Raw genomic sequence first — 21,479 nt, 5'->3', positions numbered from 1 at the left:
TTAGATATGGCTTTTTACAGCGACGAGTCAGATTGTACTGCATTTACCATATCTTAGAAATTTGTCTCTGACACAAAGAGTCTAACATGGGTAATCCGTAAAAAAAATGTTAGAATGTACATTTACAAATTTTGGCAAAGGGTTTAATTTTCGCTAATTTAGTGATCAATTGAAAGTTGTACACATTTCCTCTTCACAGGAAATTGCTTTATAAGGAAAATAATAGAAAGGAACAAGCAATATTCAATAACTAAACCTCATGAACAGGTTCTTCATTAGAAATGTCATATCAAGCACAAAAAATTAAAAAAAATTGCAGTAATTTATTTTCCAAATTTTTACCATGGGATATGTTTCCTGTTGCAGGAGTGTGTCTTTATTATAAATAGATTAGCAGATTGTTAGTCAATTGTAATCCACAATAAACTGCCAGGGATCACTTCACTGTCATTTTTTTCTGTTAAATGGCTAATGATTTTTATCTTTTTAAACTTTTCAGGATCTTATTGTAATGACACAGCTTTGACCGCACCAACTGGTCTATGTACAGCTGGATATTTCTGTGTTGTGGGCTCGGATAACCATGCCCCGGAGATCTGTACGGCTGGCAGGTATTGTCCTGAAGGTTCACACACGCCAACCAGATGTCCTGCCGGAACATTCTCCAATACAACAGGTCTTACAGCAGTAGAAGAGTGTACAAACTGTACTAAAGGGTCTTATTGTCAATCTACAGGACTAACAGACGTGGAGGGAAATTGTACTCAAGGATACTACTGCCCTGAAGGTATGTTAGGCCAAACAAATTATCCTTACTATGTAATTCTAATATTATTAATTCATTTTTGATTGTCAGATCCCACAAAAGTTTTCTCTTGTTGGTCTTTAAGGAAGATCAGGATAAGAAATGAGAAAAAACATCTTTATAAAACCTCTCAAACTTATTTGACCCTAGAAACTTCCAAATTTACACTCCCATAAAATAATTTGGAAGGGTTTTGAATATCAGAGTTGACCCAGTTTATTTTAATAGTACTTTCCGCTGTTGACTGTTAATGATGAAAACGATTACTCTTAGCAATTTAATAATAAAATGTAGATGTAGTTTTTCAGTATGAAATGACATAAAAAGTTTGTTAATGAATAAGCCACTAAAATACTTGTATTAAGTAACTAAATAAATTGAACTGATAGTAATTTGTTTTATTTTGATTTTACAGGTTCCGACAAAGCAAACAACATTATTTGTCCTATAGGGTTACATTGTCCTGTAGGAAGTGACGAACCAAGATCATGTTTATCTGGTTACTATACCAACAGAACTGGAGAATGGGAATGTGATATCTGTCCAAATGGGTAAGTCTGATTACCTCCCCTGTTCTGTACTAGATAACAATACAACCTTATAGGGCTCAAAAGTGGAAGCTTTATACCTATCTGAATGTTGATGTCAGAGCTGCATCCCTTGTCTAATTACCATATGAAAAAAAAAGAGAAATGCATTATGATATCAATTGGACAAGAAACATTTGAAACAAGATTTCTAAACTATAAACATTAAAAATGAAATTTGAAAAGATGAATTTTACAGTTACTGTAATTAAAAAAAAAAAATTCTGAAGTTTTAGTCATTGCAAAAATTATGAGGGAATAAGTTATCCTAAGATTAAAACTTTCATTTAAAATTTATAGCATCCTTTGTATGCAGCATTATCTGAAATCTTGTATCTTTTGAAAATGATTCAACAATCATGGTAATAAATGCATGCAAAAATGCTTGAATATAAAGCAGGGGCGGATCCAGCCATTTTAAAAAGGAGGTTCCCAACCCAGGATAAATGGGGGGTTCCAACTATATGTCCCTATTCAAATGCATTGATCGGACGAAAAAAGGGGGGGTTCCAACCCCGGAACCCCCCTCTGGATCCGCTACTGTATAAAGTGTTCTAGTTAAAGTTCTGTATTAACAAGCTTATGTTTTTTGTCTGTAGATTTTACTGCCTACCAGAGAATGTAACAGCAGGTGTACCTACCTCTGGTTATTTCGACTGTCCAGCCGGATACTACTGTCCTAATGGTACTGGACTAGACTGGATGCCATGTCCTAAAGGAACATACAGTGCCAAGACTAACTTATACATGGTATTATATTTATTTACTCTTAATTAAGATGTGAAAAGTAGACCTGACCTTTATATATATAACTTTGCAGCAGTAAGTAGGAATGTTTTTTTAGATGTTCAGAATAAAAGTAGCCCAGAAATAAATTAGGAATTAAGATAAAATAGGATCTCTGTGAAGGGTATAAAACAAAACAAAAGTTGCCTTTACTGTGGGTCTCATTGGGGTCTTAACGTGACGCGGGATTGCCAATTTTTTGTAAGCGTGATACGTGAAAGTCAAATTATTGTGTTGTGAAAATGGGAAATGAGGTTTTGCGGGACCCGGGAAATGACAAAAAAATGAGAATTGCTTACGTACATAGTGTAAGCGAGATACGGGAATCTGACAAACAGTAAGCGGGATCTGGGATTGGAACCCCCAATGAGGCCCCCTTTACTGTGCTCATTGATTTTGTACTTGTAATGCTTCTGCAACTATTTACACAAAAAAATTGATCCTAATTCTGAAATGTTCATGACTTACTAGTGTTATTACTACAGAGCTGAATTTTCAAAATCTTTTTTTTTCCATTTTTACTGCAAAAAAATAATAGTAATTATATTCGTACATGTACTTGTCAGATTTGTTGTGAAAAAAGCCATTGGGTTTTCACATGATTTATCTTTTCTTTGTGGTTAACAGGTCAGTCAATGTACTGATTGTGATGGAGGAAAACATTGCTCAGTAGATGGAGCCACTACCGTAACAGGTGACTGTGATGCAGGCTACTATTGTCAGTCAGGAGTAGATCGACCAAACCCAGATAACTCTGCCACAAATAGCTCCTACCCACCAACCTGTCCACTGATTGGAGGTCATACAGGTAAGTCAATATTAGTTATCTCCCCTTTTTAAAAAGTGATTTAAAACTAAGGTTGAAGAAACTTATACTGGTAATATGAAATGGTTCCATTAAATTCTGTAAAGCTGAACAGAGCAAAAATATTGTGATTAAAGGTTCCATGATTATTTTTAAATGAATAGATAATGTGAAAGAACTTATTTCCCAAGTAGACTGATTTTGATGTTAAAATGATTAAATATTGTTACAGTATTCCTTTTCTCGGGAAAGTAATTTTATTCAAAATTCAGGGTACTAAAAATTAATTTATTTGACAACTTCAGAAAATATAAATTTTAAAACCCCAAAAAACAATTAATCTTGCAGGATATGGTGACATTTGTCCAAAGGGATACATGTGCCCTGTTGGTAGTGAGCTACCTACAGAGTGTCCATCTGGTACCTATCAAGATGAGGAAGGTCAAAGTACATGTAAGACATGTCCTGAAGGATTTTATTGTACGACCAACTCCACCGACTTCTCTGACAAGCCCTGTCCAGTTGGTCACTACTGTCCAAACGGTACAACTCATGCTAACCAGTATCCTTGTTTGAAGGGAACATACAATCCAGCACAACAACAAACAAATATCTCATCATGTTTGGAATGTGACGGAGGAAAATATTGTCCATCAGATGGCGCTGAAAACCCTGCTGGTAACTGCAGGTAGGAATTTTTATACAGTTGTTTGAATTTAAAAATCATATGTGATAAAATGACAATTTATTAGATATCCATTGAATGTACAATATTAACATAAATAGTCTTTTGTTTCTATTCTTTCTTAAATAAATTTTGTAAAGGTGTTTAAATTTTAGTTTTCAAAGTCCATACTAGGTTGTAAGGTATCTGATATTCTACAAGCTCAAATTTATGTGAAGAAATAGTTTTACCATTTCAACCTTAGTTGTAAAATGAGCATATAAACCCTCACCAAAAGTTTCTACCTTACAGCATGTCCTATATTTTAACCTTGAAAACTAAAGGTTGTTATATCTGACATTTGGAAATTTGCTAATTTTTGAGATATATAATAATATTTTGCTGTACGTTTCTTTCAGTGCTGGTTGGTATTGTTATGGAAGTTCAATTATGGCCATGCCCTCTGACCCTGTCCAGGGAGGTAGATGTAGTGTTGGTCAGTATTGTCCAGAAGGTAGTGAAGCACCAATAGAATGTCCAGGAGGAGAGTATTGTCAGACCACTGGACTGTCCACTCCTACTGGAATATGTTTCCAAGGTAGAGTAAAATATTTAATTTCATATTAATGTGAAGGATCTGGAATTACAGGATCTTTTTCAACAAGAACAATTGACAAATTAAAGTGTTATATTCTAGATTTAACTAGAAACCTTCATCGGTAGATGTTTGATAAATTCTGTGTGAGTACATGTGCACTAATCTTACATCATCCAGTCTATATTCTGCTAAAATAATGAAAATACCTTTTTTGGGTTATTTCTGCAATAATAATAGCTTTAAAATTACATATTGAAAAAATTGCTTGAATATTTAGAAATTAGACAAGTCTACACTAAGCTTTTTCTAGGTAGATAAACAGTTAAACTTTCATAAAAATGTATGGAGAATTTTCTCTGAAACATGTCTTCAGATCACAAAATTAATCAGAAACATCATTTCCATTCACATATTTATTTATGACATGATTGTATGTTGACCTCTGAATGCCATTCAGTGTGCTGTGTCATCAGGTTGCTGTCTCATTGACATATACCCTACCGAAGGTTTCCTTCTTTAAATTCCATGTTAAATACATGATATTGTTTCTTTACACAGGATACTATTGTAACATAAGTGCTTTTGTACAGACACCACCTCCTGGTATGACAGGTGACAGATGTCCAACAGGTCACTACTGTCCAATACAGAGTAGTACACCAACACCTTGTCCTATTGGATATTACTATGGATCAACTGGAGCTACACAAGAATCAGACTGTGTCATCTGTACAAAAGGTCAGTTGTACTTTTATATATAATGACATTTGAATTCATGTCATATGTACTTTAGATTTGTATAACATTGGTTGATCCAGGAGGGGTCCAGGGGTTGGAACCCCCCTTTTTTTGGCCGATCAATGCATTTGAATGGGAATATATAGTTGGAACACCCCCTTTGTCCTGGGTTAGGTTTCAATCCCCCTTTTTTAAATGGCTGGATCCGCTACTGTATAAGATGTTTAAATAGATGAGTAATATTGTACTCCATATAACTCTAAAGTTTTTTTTTTATTGAAAGTCAAATATATTAATCTGAAAAAAGGTTGAAAACTAATTGCTGTTTTAAGTAAAAGATTAAAAATTCAAAGATTGTGTCATAAGACCAAATTAATTGTTATAGAGTTTGTGAATCAAATCATACTTTTCAAAATAATATTAAGAAATACTGATTTCACTGTAGGTAAATATTGTGGATCCTATGGACTTACTGCAGAAACTGGAGACTGTGACCCTGGTTACTACTGTCCTGAAGGTCAAACTGTGGCCACACCTGCCAACTATAGCTGTCCATTAGGATACTTCTGTGTGGGAGGGAAAGAGCTACCAGAACCCTGTGCATCAGGAACATATCAGGTATGCATCTATCTTAAAAAAAAGTAAACATTCTCTAAATGTTGTACTCATTGTTGAAGGATGTACAGAGACTTATAGATGCTTAAATCCACCTTATTTGGACTCTGGTGGATCGATGTCTCATTGGCAGTCATATCTTATATTTATAAATTTAGGATAATGTGATTTATAATGACAATACAAAATTGGCTGATTAAAGTCATTTTATCCACAATTGAAAAAATGAAGTGTGACCCTTATATTATTGTATGTTTTTCCTGCAAAAAACAGTTTAAATGTTAACATACTTTTTTTAGTAATTTTACATACAACAAAGTGCCATACTCCTCGAAAGGAAATTAAAATAATATAATCTCTACTTTCTAAGATGATGGGCAGACAATGTCAACTGTACACTTAAGGTTGGCCTCCAATTTATTTATTTTTTCAATAAGTGGGTATATATCTTCCATTCATTGGGTAATAATAATGTTACTGTATTTTAGGATGAACCAATTCAAAGTACATGTAAGACCTGTCCAGCAGGATTTTACTGTAATGCCACATTTGGTCCAGTTATTAACTATGCTACCTACATCTGTCCAGAGGGATTTTTCTGTCCAGACGGAACCAGATATCCAGAGGAATTCCCATGTCCTGAAGGAACATTCAACAATAGAACAGGTACATACCTTAGACTGGAGATATTGTCAGATTACTACGTAAATAGAGAATATCATATGGCGTTTTCAATATCGCATATGTATAAACCCGAGACACCAATATAATCCCAAGAGCTCTGCTCGAGGGACTATATTGGTTGAGGGTTGATATGGTGTGTGATATTGAAAAAGCTATATCATATACACTTTATTATATACATATACCTCAAGTAGATGTTTTTTATGTGACATGACGTCATACAGATAAGGTTTGAAATGATGTCATACAGATTATAGGTTTGACATGACGTCATACAGATTAGGGTTTTGATAAAGCCTTTGCAACAGTGACTGCAATCAATGACGTGACGTCATACAGATTAAAGGTGTGATAAAGCTTTTGCAACCGTTCATCAGGAAAGTTCAATTGAAAAATTTCTAAAACCAGGAATTTGAACATTTGTGAGCAAGAATACTGTTAAATTCCCAAATTACTGCTTGCATTTATTATTGCAGTTTTTAAAGAATTGACAAACATGCAAGATTAATAATTGCAATTGTAGGAAAATCTGCTTACAAATATAAGTATCAGATATATAATTGTGAGCTCTTATTATTGCGATACTCATCCATTTGATTTATATGTATTAATAAAAACCTCGAAATATTTCTGAATTTCCAGATCAACCTAAGGTCAACTTTGCCTGAGGGAGTTGAAACGATATTTTTTTGATATTTTTAAATATGTCCATGAAGAATTTTATGAATTTTGTCAGTAGCATGGACTGCTGAAAATGATGACAAATATTAATATATCTTAGTTACTTAATAAATGAAAGGTGATGAAATAAGAAATTAGGACACCCTTTGTGATATCTTTATTCAAACAATGTATTAACATATTTGTACGTGTGTTTACACAGGCTTGAACAGTACCTCTGAGTGTTCGGAGTGTGTTGGAGGTATGGCATGTGATGTTGAAGGATTGACCTATCCCATAAGGCCATGTTCTGCTGGATACTTCTGTCGACAGAGTGCTGACTCAACAACACCAAGCTTAGGTAAATCTTATAGTGTTTTGCAATGGTGGTATTACATGAATTAATATTTGCAAATTGTAAATATTTTTAAAACAGAAATTTTTCTTTGATTTGATAGTTAAAAATTCCATACCACAAAATATAAATCTCTTAAAAAACTATTTTTTTTATTGCAAAATGTACTCCATACATATTAAAAGGTTCTAAAATTGTCTTTAAAGAAATGTTCTCTTTATTTTTAAGATGTACTGAAATGAGATATTTGTTTGAATGCTTGTAATATGAAAAGGGGATGGAACATTTCTGGACAATTATAATAAGTTCAAATGTATAAAAAATGTAAGATTAAACTAAAATAGGATCATTAAACATTACTTTAGGTCTAAAATGCACATTCATTTTTTCTTTTATAGGATCATTGGCTGACCAGTGTCCAGCAGGATCATATTGTCCAGTAGAGACAGCAGAACCAATAGGTTGTCCTGAGGGAAGTTACAGCTCTGCCATGGCACTACAGATGGAAAGTCAGTGTATCAACTGTACTGGAGGTTACTACTGTAATGAGACAGGTAGGCTTTGCTCATTGTTGAAGGCCGTACAGTGACCTATAGTTGTTAATGTCTGTGTCATTTTGGTCTTTTGTTGATAGTTGTCTCATTGGCAATCATACCACATCTTCTTTTTTATATAAGAACATATTTTCTCCTGATGATTTAATTTAGTATATGAAAATTTTACCAAAGAGAGAAATTTAAAATTAGCTTGCAGATTTCATCGTTGAATAGGTTGGGATTTTTGCACAATATAATAAGACATTGTAATAGCTGTGTTAAATCAATAAGAGATAATCATTTGTTTTGTACTATTGTCAAAATACCGTATGGAAAACTGACTCCAGACCAATTTATAAGACACCGGTTTCTATTATAATTACAGGTCATATATACCTTTATATTTCGCATTCAACTGTTCTGGTTTGCTTATGTCTTTTAGGCCTGATATATAACAACAAAGGGTAAAAGCACTTTTATACTCAAAAGTTATATGTACTTTGATATTACACTATCAACTGTTCTATTTGGGCTTTGTCAACTTGATTTTTTTTACAACAAAGGTATATTTATGATCAACAAAAGTCATATCAAATTTTATTTTTCAATAGTACACACTTGCTTTGTATAGGCCTGATTTGTTTTATAAGGAAGATCATGTGTACTTTTATATTACAGGATTGACAGCTGTTGTTGGCCAGTGTCTGCCAGGCTTTTATTGTCCAGTAGGGTCTAAAGTATCAACAGAGATCATATGTACTGCTGGAGCCTACTGTCCAATAGGAACAGAAAATCCAGTACCATGTCCTGCTGGAAAGTACTCGGATGTGGGAGGACTTAGTATGGAATCACAGTGCAGTCTCTGCACCGAAGGATATTACTGTGAAACAACTGGAATGACAAATGTAACAGGACCTTGTAAAGAAGGTGAGTAAAATACTTAAAAAGGGGTGAATGAAACTTGAGGAAGAATCAAAACTTATTAACCGAGGAGAGATACAACTATCATGACAAAAAAAAAAAGACAAAAAGACAAAAGTCCACAAAACACTACATTATAACGGGACGATTAAGCAACAAAAATCATGCTGCTCAATAGTACGTATTTGTGACTCAGAAATATTAACATCATATTTAAAATGATGTCTTAGAATATATATATTCTGAAGAGTCCCAATGGAAGGATGAAATCGATAGAATGGAACTGTTAACTTTTTACTTATTTTATTATTTTATTTAATGAATATATATATATATATATAATAAAAACTATAACACAAATTCCCATACGTTTCGGCCATTACGGCCTTCTTCATTGGAATAAATTACAACATATATATATATATATATATATATGAGTACCATGAATATAAAGTTCAGATTTCATCTAAAAAATAGCTGAAATAAGGCCTAACATGTTTCTGTCCTTTTCAAAGTTTCTGCTATATGGTCAACTGAACGCTTTAAATAAATGTGAAATAAGAAATATAATAAGACTATCAACTTCTTGTTTGAATAAAATCCTAGTTTTGTTGTATGTCTCTTTATTTCAAAGTTTACTTTTTAAGAAAAAAAATGTTATGATTTGAGTTAAATGTTGCTTGGACTCTTCTTTCCATCTTGTTTTTCTAAGTAACTCAAGTCCAGAAAAAGTCTCATTGCAAAAAAAGTGAATAAACAAATTCCTATTATCTTTTTTCAGGATATTATTGTCCCAACGGTTCTAGTGTGGAGACTCAGATAATCTGTCCAGCAGCCATGCATTGTCCTACAGGAAGTGCCACTCCACAGGAATGTCCAGCAGGAATGTTTGTGGACTACGATGGTGCTGCAGCATGTTCAGTGTGTCCTGAAGGTAAAGGAAAATTTATTTTCACCTAACTCAATATTGTTTAATTCTAACATGACGTCCTTCAAATGCTTTGAGTACACACCAGTGGTAAAATTAAATATATTTCCTGGGCTGTTCCGATCGTACTACCACGTCATATGCTTTTTTATGAATGAGCTTCCCGACGTCATAGAAAGATGACGTAAGAATATAAGCATTTTACGGGAAAATACCCGCTTGTGAAACCGAAAATCATCACAACAAGGAAACGTAAACAAATGATGCTAAAATGTGATATAAGCCTCTTTTTTTTTTAAACATATAAGACATATAAGTAAATTATCATTAGATTAATCCAAAACTTCTGAAAAAACAAAGATATAATGTCATCAAAATCGCAAACAAGGCTTTATATGGTCAATGTATATCACAAAGGATTATACAATCAATACAATTTGAGTAAGCAAATAGTTTACGTTTTTTATACATATATAATTTGTTTGTATTATTGCTTTTCAGGTTATTATTGTGTACCAGAACTCTCAATAGAAGGAAATTCAGCTTCAGCCAAGAATATCTGTCCAATGGGATTCTTCTGTCCAAATGGAACAGGTCATGACTGGCAGCCATGTCCAGCTGGAACTTATGGTCTAAGTCAGGGACTGAAGAAAGCTGAAGACTGTACACCATGCACAGGAGGACAATATTGTGAAGGTATAATTTCTGTAATGATAGTTTAAACTCATGTAGTTAAAATTAAGTATGACCTTACTCTCTAATTTATCCTTCAAAGTGAGAAACTATTTGTGAAAGGATTGTTAATATGGTAGTGAGTTTGTCAAGTTGAAAATTCTTCACTGAGCACATTCTTAAATCAGACAAATATATTTTGAACAGAGAAGTCAATTTAGACATGTTATGATAACAGTTAAACCGTTTATAAAGTCACCTCTTTGTTGTTTTGCAAAATAAAAAGTTTTTATGTCAGTTCAATCACTTCTTGCCTGGGTCTAGTAATACCTATGCATTTCAAACCTTAGTTCAATTGTCTACTCTCTTTAAAGGGTGATTTTTTTTCCCCGCTCCCAAAAGATTACCTTTATAAACAGGTTTGACTACAGATTCAGAAATATCCTTAGTCACTTTCTGGTGAACAGGGCTACGTTTGTATACAGGTTTTAATGTAGTTCATTGTTTCATATTATCTTACAGGAACAAACCTTACCCAGCCGACAGGAGATTGTCTAGCAGGTTACTACTGTGTTTCTGGTGTGGACAAAGCAAATCCACTCATGCTGAACGATTCACAATGTCCAACTGGTACTGTCCATCCAATCATTGGTCACCAATGTCCAGCAGGACACTATTGTCCAATTGGTACAGAGTATCCCATTGGCTGTCCTGCTGGATCTTACCAAGATCTGACCAATCAGAACTATTGTAAGGCCTGTCCTTTGGGTCACTACTGTTATGCTAACACTTCAGATTACACACCAAATATCTGCCCCGGTGGATATTACTGTGAGCTGAATACCACAGACATTTATGAGTATCCCTGCCCGCCTGGTACCTTCAACAATTTGACACAACAGCACAGTATAGCAGCATGTGAATCGTGTACACAGGGAATGTATTGTCAAGGTTACGGAAATGCTTACCCAACCGGAAACTGCTCAGCTGGATGGTATTGTACTAATGGATCAAGTATAGCACAGGTGAGAAGTGATGGGAGGAGCTAAAGGCAATTGCCATCTTTCTTCTTCAAAATAAACTGTCCAATTTGAGAGTTTTAAAAGCACATCTTTGTCTGCATTTAATATCTGTTCTCAGAAGCTTTAACAGAATTGTCTGAGGATGGGGGAAGGACCTTTATCAGGACTCTGGGATCTGGTGTTTTTAAGCTTGAGATTTGGGTATTGATCCTTTCAGGATTTTTTTTTCTTCGAAATTTCGTGATGGCTTTATTTAAATTTCTTTAAATTCGGGACCTCAGGATTTCATGTTTTTTAGTCCGGGATTTCTGGATGAGGACACCTCCTACCCCCCCCTCTCTGAGGAAGACAGGTCTAAAATTGTAATAATAGTTTGATGCATGTAGTTCCAAAATAGACTGTGCATAACTGGCTTTTCTTATTTGTTTCCAGTTAACTCAGTTTGTGATCATCAAATAACCAATTTGATAATGAATTGATGCCCAAAAATCTTTAAAAACAAAACTGTTATATTGTAAACATACAATGTTATTTTCATCTCCTTTCATTCATACAAACTAGCTCATGGTAATGACTACTACAGAAAAAAATGTATGGCAGGGTTAAACATGAAAAAGTGTTGTCCAATCTCCATTTCTCTTTCAATTGCTCTCATTTGCACTGAAACCTGAGTTTCTTGTCTTTTAAACTATCTTGTTATATTTTACAGCCTACCGTAACAGGTGGTGAATGTACTGCTGGTAATTTCTGCCCTGAAGGATCATACGAAATGCAGAACTGCACAGCAGGGAAATATTGCCCAACTAATGGCCTGGATGCACCCCTAGCAGATTGTGACGCCGGCTACTACTGCCCAGCAAGTTCCACTTCACCACAACAGATTGACTGCCCAGTCGGTCATTATTGCCCAACAGGAAGTGACCTCCCAGACCCATGTGCTAATGGAACTTATGGACCTGTAATACGTCTCCAGGTCCCTAGTGATTGTACTCCATGTGATGGAGGATATTATTGTAACGGAACAGGACTAAATGCAGTTAGTGGACAATGTGATGCAGGTAGGACTTATTTTTGGAAGCAGAAACTAAAATAAATTTTTCCGTCCCCATAGTGGGCATTATGTTTTTATGCCCCACCTACGATAGTAGAGGGGCATTATGTTTTCTGGTCAGTGGGTGCGTTCGTTCGTTCGTCCATCCGTTCGTTCGTCCCACTTCAGGTTAAAGTTTTTGGTCACGGTAGTTTTTGATGAAGTTTAAGTCCAATCAACTTTAAACTTAGTACACATGTTCCCTATGATATGATCTTTCTAATCATAATGCCAAATTAAAGTTTTTACCCCAATTTCACGGTCCACAGAATATAGAAGATGATAGTGCGAGTGGGGCATCCATGTACTATAGACACATTCTTATTTTTGAAATATACCATTTTAAGAACTGGCTTTGTCTCTGGTGGATAGTTGTTTCATCGGTAATCATACCACATTAAACAAAAAGTAACAATTTTTAGTGACACAATGGCACCCATGATTATTTTCTATTGGAGAAAACAATAAATTTAAAATGACCTTGAATATTTTTATGATGTACAATCTGAAGAGAAACTACACAAAATATGACATTGGTGATTTGTTCATATGTTTTAAGAGGTTTGCATAATACTGTAATTGAACATATTTTTTATTTTAGGTTTCTATTGCCCACCAGGACAGACACAACCTAACCCCTATGATTACAGATGCACCCTGGGACATTACTGTCTGGTACAGACAGCCACACCCACCAGATGTAATAATGGATTCTTCCAAAATGAGTTAGAGAAGGACTCCTGTAAACCATGCACTGAAGGTATGACAAAAACATTGCTTATGATTCATAATTATTACTGTGGATTCTTTTACTTTAGAGGATAAAAATTTGCTTTGAAATCCACAAAATATTTAACCCGAAGAATAAAAATGATTCCACATACTATAAGAACAAATAGCGATGTTAAAAAATCATCTCAGAAAAAATAAAATACAATATTATCCTTTGAACTGTTTTTTTTCACAGTTCGGTATAAAAGTTAAGTGCAAACTTTATGCTACTAAAGATATGATTTTCATTTAGGAATATCTTTTGCAAGCTAAAATAAGACAGCTAGAGACGGCATGAGTTTTGCTCATATAATTTAATTCTATGTATAAATGTTCAATTGTACTTTGTTATGTTATAGGTTATTATTGTGATAACAGCATAGAAGCTATAGGAGATCTGACCAACTACACTTGTCCTCTTGGTCAATACTGTCCAGGCCAGACAGAATATGGTAACCAGTATCCCTGTCCATCTGGTACCTTTAACAACAGAAGTGGTATGGTGAATGAGACAGACTGCCAGCAATGTACACCAGGATATTATTGTCAGAATACGGGTCTTCCAGAGCCTCAAGGACTATGCTTTCCAGGGTATGTATTATATTACTATTCTGACAGAGCCTCAGGGGTTTGTTTTCTCATTTTCATTACTACTTCTTAGGATACATGAGAGAATGTTCTTTTTCTTTACATTTACTTAGTTTGTGATTTTTGTATTCCCAATGAATTTGGACGTACCTAATTTCACCCTTTTTTTAGAGAAAAAAACATCAAACTTAAATAACTGACTTCAAACATTTAAATGTCATTAATAAATCATATTTGATTAAGAATATAAAACAAAATAAGCAAAGATAACCATTATCAAATATTATCCTGCAATTGGGTGTCCTACTATACAGATACAGCCCTACAGATATCGCTATGCTGTATCTGTATACCATACAGATATCGCTTTAAAGCTCCACCCACTGCCGGACTGAGTATTGTTTGAACCTGTATATGTTTACATTCGTGGTTTACTTTAATACACTGGTACTCACAAAATCTGCAAAAATAGTCCTCTGTTATTATTAGATTTCCCTGTACCACAAGGAATTTGATAAAAAAAAAAAAAAAAAACGCAATGATACAATAACATGATAAAGATTAATGTATATTGTATTTCCATGAAAATCATATAAACTTTTTGTTGTCCACTTTCAGTTACTATTGTAATGGAAGCACCATTGATCCTAATCCATCAGACGGTCTTTGTCCAGTTGGTAATTACTGCCCAGAAGGAAGTTATCAACCGACTGCCTGTCCCGATGGAACTATAGCGGCCTCTACAGGAAATGACAACCTTACCGACTGTCAGCTATGTAAACCAGGAAACTACTGTACTCCTGCTAGTTCTAAAAATGGTAAGTTATAAAATTTGGTAAATAATGAAACAATGGCATGAAAAATTATAACTTGTAACAACAATGACATAAATATGCAAAGTTATAAAAACAATGGCATATTGAAACATAATTTTAAGTTATAAAACAATGGCATATTGAGTGATAATTTTAAGTTATAAAACAATGGCATATTGAATGATAATTTTAAGTTCTAAAACAATGGCATATTGAAACGATAATTTTAAGTTATAAAACAATGGCATATTGAATGATAATTTTAAGTAACAAAACAATGGCATATTGGATGGTAAGTTATAAAACAATGGCATAAAAAGATTAGTTCGAATATTATGTTTAAGACATAATGAATTAAAAAATGTTAGATTTTGGTTAAATGAAATGTGAAGTTTTTTGTGTCATGAATCAGAAAATATGTGTATAGAAATTCAAATAGTGTCAAGGTTACATTTGCAAAGCTGTGAAATGATTTGATTCAAACACCAATTGGTATGGTGTCTGGAAAAAAATGTCCTTTTTAACCCTTGTGAAAAATGCTTGGATCAAACCAAACTGTTAAAACAGGTCAGTTATGAGAGCATGGGTTTGTAATTTAACAATTTGTCTTTTCTAGGCCACAGCTTGCCCTGTGATGCTGGTTTCATATGTATGACAGGATCCAATGTTGCTAGTCCTACTGATGGATTAATTGGCTACATATGTCCTGCTGGACACTACTGTCTATCTGGTGCTGTCACAGAAACTCCTTGTGATATTGGAACATATGCTCCAAGTACTGGATTAGGTGGGTACAAAGATGATTAGTAGTAATTTGCTATTTCAGAGTCTGATGCATTCTGGATAAAAAATTTAAAAAGTGTAAAATATTTTGATTGGCTAGTAACTTCATAAACAATGGAAATTTAACCAATGATGTGATTTTCTACGGTTCTGAAGATTCTGAAAAGGCAAATTAGATTGAGATTTTCATGATGGAAAAGATAACTGTAAGACCTAAAATTAAAAAAAGTTGGCATTGTTATTGCCAAAATTTTATAAATTTTGTTTTTTAATACATTTTCGTGAATCTTTTATTTTTTTAGAACCAATTTGCAGATTCAGAAACAATTGTATTTTCTTTACTGCTTTTTTTTTGAATTTGACAAATTTTGCAAAAAACAAAAAATGTGTTAATTCTTTGAATGTTAAAATTTATTGTTTGCCTATATATCGGATATCTATAATTATAAATATTATTCAAGTTTTTAGAACTATTGTCTTCATATTTATGTTTCTATTGACAGGTGCTTGTTTGGATTGTCTAGAGGGAACAACGTGTCCCACTATGGGAATGAATGCAACACTACCTTGTCCGTCAGGTCACTACTGTCTGAATGGCACTTATAATGATGGAATACCCTGTTCTATAGGTAATTAAGAGACACATTGAGAAAAATCCAGATAATATGTGTCTTTGTTGCTGTCACACTTTATTTATTTACAACTCTTTAAAATGTTTAGTACCAAAACATAGACTTTGTCATTCTGCTTTAATTATTTGGAGATGGCAGACTTTTTTCAAATCTTTTAATCAATCAAATATGGTTGTTTTTTTTCAAATTGCTGTCAAATAATAATAGGTCAAATTTTAAAATGGCTCTATTAATTACAAGTTATATCTTTTCTATAGGAACCTACAATCCACATGAAGGCCTGTCATCAGAAGATGAATGTCTTGCCTGCCCACCTGGTTTGTATTGTGACCAGTCTGGATTATCTGCCCCTGCTGGTAACTGTTCTGCTGGTTTCCTCTGTTTAGGAAATGCCACAGTCGCGGCACCAAATGATGGAGTCAATGGACCTTGTCCTCATGGTTATTACTGTGAAGAAGGTAAGAAAAATATTGTTCTTGCAAGTTTTCCTTTTATTCAAATAAACAAATATGTCAACAAAGAAAAAAACATGGCCTATAGACAAAGCACATAAGCAAAAATGAAAAACAAAAAACACAAAAAAAGAACATAGCACTCTAGCACAAGTTCAGGAGATATAAGTACTGATTTGCCAAAAATGCTATAACCAAAAATGTACTAAACAGTAAAGGTTAATAATTTACAAAGACAAGTAAAAGAACAATATAAAATATAATTAACATGAGAAAGTCAATTGCCACATCAATGTAACAATTTTAAATGGATGCAAATTTAATATTTTCTTGAATTTCTACAGGTACAGTAGCAGCCACTCTCTGTCCACGTGGAACCCAACGTAACCAGACAAATGGAGCATCAGAGAGTGATTGTTTCCCTTGTGATGCTGGATATTATTGTGCCAACGAAGGAATGTTAGGTCCATCCGGAGTATGTCAGGAAAGATACTACTGTCCAGATACTTCTAAGATCCAGAGTGATGCACCATCTGGTTACCAATGCCCACCTGGATTTTATTGTCCACAAGGAACAGCTAATCCAATAGCTTGTCCACCAGGTAAAGGAATAAATGAACTTTGTCAAAAATATCTATCCAGGTTTTTCTTAGGGAGCAGCTTAACAAATATTTAGTAATCGAATGGTTACATTTTCAGTCAGTAGCATGGAAGTGATAGGTTGTAACATATGAGTCTTTCAGAATTCTACTTCCAGTTTGCAGATAATTTGTTAATTTATGATATGTTAAATTTACTAAGGTTAATGTCTTCATTGCACCTTTTCTCCCGTTGTCCAAAACAGAATTATTTCACATTTGGTCAGTAGCTTGACAGTGGTAAGTTGTGCCATGGAAACACTTTCAGATCTGTCAGACACTTCCTGTCTTCAGATACTTTGGATAACAGTAGGGGTATAAGGACAACACATACAACTTGTTGATTTGGTGACCTGTTCTTGTATTAGTTTGAATATGACCTGAATTATTTGTAAACATTGGATATAATTTATTTCTCTAGGAAAGTACCAGCCAAACTATGGTTCCATAGAATGTATCGACTGTCCAAGTGGTTTTTATTGCATGTTAAATTCCAGTGATCCCGAGCCATGTTCACCATTCTCTTACTGTCCAAATGGAACAATCAATCCAATACAATGTCCAGACGGTCAATACACAGACAACTCCACAACAGGATTAGAAAGAGCAGATGATTGTCCTTACTGTCCAGCAGGTAATTATAAATTTCAAATACTGAGGATTCATTATTATTCCTGTGATACAAATTTACATGGATTTTGCTGGTATAGGCTTAGTCACTATATGTTAACCACAAATGTATATGTCCAATGAAGTACAAATTTCATGGGTACATAGGCAAAATTATGTTCAAATCAAACATAGCAAATACAGTTTTTCTTCAATCCATGAAAAGGAGTAGGTTCAGTAAGACCCCTTTTTGGCCCCAAAATATAGCAGTTTTAGAAAATTGTGAAAATGTAATCTTTTAGCTATATATTGGAAAGTAGAATGCTTCTGCTACATAAATATGGACTGTTTTTGACAATACAATGCACATATATCGGGTACTAGCATCATGAAGTCATGTTAAATTACTGAAATCTTCACAATTTGAGCATTTTAGTTAGATTTTAGACGGTTCCCGTCTTAAATGAAAGTGGCCGCATTCACGTTCATTCATAATATTGAAATATAAGTTGTATTTGATGATAATACATAACATATATAAAGGTTGAGGATGAACACGGATGCGGGCACTTTCATTTTTGACAAAAAACATCTGAAAAAGTGATGTTTTTTTGGCATATTTGATAGATTTTTCATATTTCAGCTTGAATCGGAGCGTTTTTAATGACTAAATAAGTGAAAATCTGTCACCTACACTAATCGAATCAATTGAAATAGACAATTAAATGTTTAAAAAGTGTCTAAAATCTTTCCTTAGATGAACCTGAAATTTGAGGCCATAATAGGCCCTTACTGGACCTACTCCTTTGTACCAACTGAAATTTAAAAATTTAAAAGGACAAAGTATAAAGTAATTTTAAATTATTTGTTTTCTTTATATAATAACATTCTCTAATTCATGCTTGAGATATGACAACCATTTTGCTGCTAATGATCTGCAAAGAGTTCCACTTATTTTTATAATAATAACAATTGATTTGTTTATATTTTTCAGGAAAGTACTGTACAGGAGGCCAAATCACAGGTCCTTGTGCTGCAGGTTACTTCTGTCTGGCTAATATGACTATACCAAACCCTGACAACTCCCTACGCCCTGATGGTGGCCTATGTCCATATGGATATTACTGCCCTGAAGGTAGGTTTAACATTAGTTAGGAAACTTTAAAAACTTGTATTAAGGTATTATAAAAAGATCTATTCTAACAACTCCTCCCTGACCTAATAATGGTGGTTTCTGTCCCTATGGATATTACTGCCCTGAAGGTAGGTATTACATTGGTTAGAAAACTTTAAAAACTTGTATTAAGGTATTATAAAAAGATCCATTCTAACAACTCCCCCTGACCTAATAATGGTGGTTTCTGTCCCTATGGATATTACTGCCCTAAAGGTAGGTATTACATTGGTTAGAAAACTTTAAAAACTTGTATTAAGGTATTATAAAAAGATCCATTCTAACAACTCCCCCCTGACCTAATAATGGTGGTTTCTGTCCCTATGGATATTACTGCCCTGAAGGTAGGTATTACATTGGTTAGAAAACTTTAAAAACTTGTATTAAGGTATCATAAAAAGATCCATTCTAACAACTCCCCCCTGACATAATGGTGGTTTCTGTCCCTATGGATATTACTGCCCTGAAGGTAGGTATTACATTGGTTAGAAAACTTTAAAAACTTGTATTAAGGTATTATAAAAAGATCCATTCTAACAACAACCCCTGACCTAATGGTGGTTTCTGTCCCTATGGATATTACTGCCCTGAAGGTAGGTATTACATTGGTTAGACAATTTTATTGAACTAACATATCAAGTTCTATCCTAACAACTCCCCCCTGACTTGAAAATGGTTTCTGCCTCAATGGATAATACTACTTGATGATAGGGAATATTTTCTAAGCCATAAACTTCTATTAGGTATTTATTTAACATGTCAAAACCTCTCAGCCAATTCGAAAATTCATTATACAGTTTTAGATGAAATTCAATTTAAATGTTATTTCTAAGCACAACTGAAAATTGAAAAATGAAATTCGGTTCAATTCATAAATATTCATAATTATAACAGTTACTGAAACATTCTTATATAAACTATTTCCAGACTTTTGTTCACATTGTAACAATTCTTAAAAAGCATTTAATTATAATTTATTTACAGGAACACCAGATAAGCTGACTTGTCCAGCTGGAAAGTTTATCGCCATAGAGGGCGCCAACAGTTCTGCCGATTGTAATGAATGTCCAGGAGGAAGAGTGTGTGCCCACAATTCCACATTGTCAGAACCATGTTACAGTGGATATTATTGCCCCTTTGGAGTTGCCAATCCTGTCCCATGTCCTGTAGAGACATACAATGACCTTCAAGAAGCAGACGACATTGCCTGGTGTAAACTTTGCCCGTCTGGATATAGATGTAATGAAACTGGAATAGCAGACTACACTATATATCCATGTCCTGTGGGGACCTATTGTCCAAATGGGTCTTTGGATATACTGCCCTGCCCTGTTGGAACCTACAGGTAAATTGCTCTCTCAATAGAGTAACTGTGCAATATGAATAGGATACAAAGTTTCTGTTTGAATCATTTCATTTGTGAGGCCCCTCATGGAAGGGGGGGGGGGGTCCTAGTAATCACATAATCACCATTTTTTTGCCAATATAATCACATAATCATTAAATATTTCCTTATCTTTAGTAATCAAATAATCATAACTAAAAATACAGTCCTAGGTAATCAAATAATCATGAAATATTTGGCTTAATAATCAAATAATCATTAAAAAAACGGCCAAGTAATCACATAATCAAAAACCCCATGAGGGCCCTCATTTGTAAATCCAGTTTTTTCCATGGAATCTTGAAAAATACTAATGTAATAAATTGTTTTGTAATTTTGAAGAAGAAAAAAAATTCAATATATTTTTAATAGCTTATTAATGTTTTACTCTCAGTTTGAAATTTTACCTATTGATAGTAATAATAGATTTTGATTATGTAATTATTTTAATATTAAATAAATGAATAAAAAATAATTAGGGGGTGCTAAAATATAAAGTATAGAGAATAATGTACAACAACAAAAAAATAATAGTGAAAATGGCCCAAAAAATTCAATTGTACAGAAATAAAGTACACTTTTGATATCTGATTGTAATTGTTTTATTTATAGAGATACAATAGCAGCTGGTAATATCTCAGATTGCCATCTTTGTCCTGCTGGAAACAGATGTCCAAACGAAAGCATGACCTACTCAGGAATACAGTGTGACGAGGGATACCATTGTCCTGATGGCGCACAGATCCAAGTCCTTTGTGCAGCAGGATATTACTGTAACTTCTCTATGGCCCAAGTCCCATGTCCACCTGGGTATTACTGCCCTAATGGAACAGCTTATCCAATACCCTGCCCACAAGGTCATTACTGTGGAAAACTGGACAGTTGTAATGTTTCAGATGCAGGTAAGGTTTTATCATTAGCATAGCATAAGCTATTTTAACTGAACCATTTATGTATTTTTAAGTGAAAAAATAAATATTTTGGAAGCATTTTATCTGTTTGAGTGCCAGATACTTAAGGAATAACAGTACTGTGGTTGAAGAGTTGCCACCGTCAATTGTAGATTTGACGGTCGCAAATGCAGTTTTACTGGCGACGCGTAGCGGAGACAGTAAAACGGAGATTTGCGACCGTCAAATCAAAATTGACGATGGCAACTCTTCAACT

General features: G+C 34.0%; 1 protein-coding gene across 1 annotated transcript in view; it reads left to right on the top strand.

The window, feature by feature from the left end:
* The window catches only part of LOC139503561 (uncharacterized), a 139,517-nt gene that overhangs the window by 85,465 nt on the left and 32,573 nt on the right, over positions 1-21,479 (top strand). Inside the window, exons 79-105 of the mRNA XM_071293363.1 lie at positions 500-787; positions 1,221-1,356; positions 1,992-2,142; positions 2,806-2,986; positions 3,332-3,671; positions 4,067-4,245; positions 4,804-4,983; positions 5,429-5,601; positions 6,087-6,264; positions 7,166-7,303; positions 7,696-7,851; positions 8,512-8,760; positions 9,536-9,688; positions 10,184-10,378; positions 10,877-11,379; positions 12,086-12,434; positions 13,068-13,226; positions 13,597-13,828; positions 14,444-14,643; positions 15,257-15,427; positions 15,927-16,052; positions 16,313-16,513; positions 16,852-17,109; positions 17,567-17,779; positions 18,749-18,889; positions 19,913-20,273; positions 20,925-21,214. Coding sequence (XP_071149464.1) covers positions 500-787; positions 1,221-1,356; positions 1,992-2,142; positions 2,806-2,986; positions 3,332-3,671; positions 4,067-4,245; positions 4,804-4,983; positions 5,429-5,601; positions 6,087-6,264; positions 7,166-7,303; positions 7,696-7,851; positions 8,512-8,760; positions 9,536-9,688; positions 10,184-10,378; positions 10,877-11,379; positions 12,086-12,434; positions 13,068-13,226; positions 13,597-13,828; positions 14,444-14,643; positions 15,257-15,427; positions 15,927-16,052; positions 16,313-16,513; positions 16,852-17,109; positions 17,567-17,779; positions 18,749-18,889; positions 19,913-20,273; positions 20,925-21,214 — 5,901 coding nt within the window. The remainder of the gene's footprint in view (positions 1-499; positions 788-1,220; positions 1,357-1,991; positions 2,143-2,805; positions 2,987-3,331; positions 3,672-4,066; positions 4,246-4,803; positions 4,984-5,428; positions 5,602-6,086; positions 6,265-7,165; positions 7,304-7,695; positions 7,852-8,511; positions 8,761-9,535; positions 9,689-10,183; positions 10,379-10,876; positions 11,380-12,085; positions 12,435-13,067; positions 13,227-13,596; positions 13,829-14,443; positions 14,644-15,256; positions 15,428-15,926; positions 16,053-16,312; positions 16,514-16,851; positions 17,110-17,566; positions 17,780-18,748; positions 18,890-19,912; positions 20,274-20,924; positions 21,215-21,479) is intronic.

Source organism: Mytilus edulis, chromosome 14 (genome assembly GCF_963676685.1).
Source record: "Mytilus edulis chromosome 14, xbMytEdul2.2, whole genome shotgun sequence".
Lineage (NCBI taxonomy): Eukaryota > Metazoa > Mollusca > Bivalvia > Mytilida > Mytilidae > Mytilus > Mytilus edulis.
This window is presented reverse-complemented; position numbering and strand designations above follow the sequence as displayed.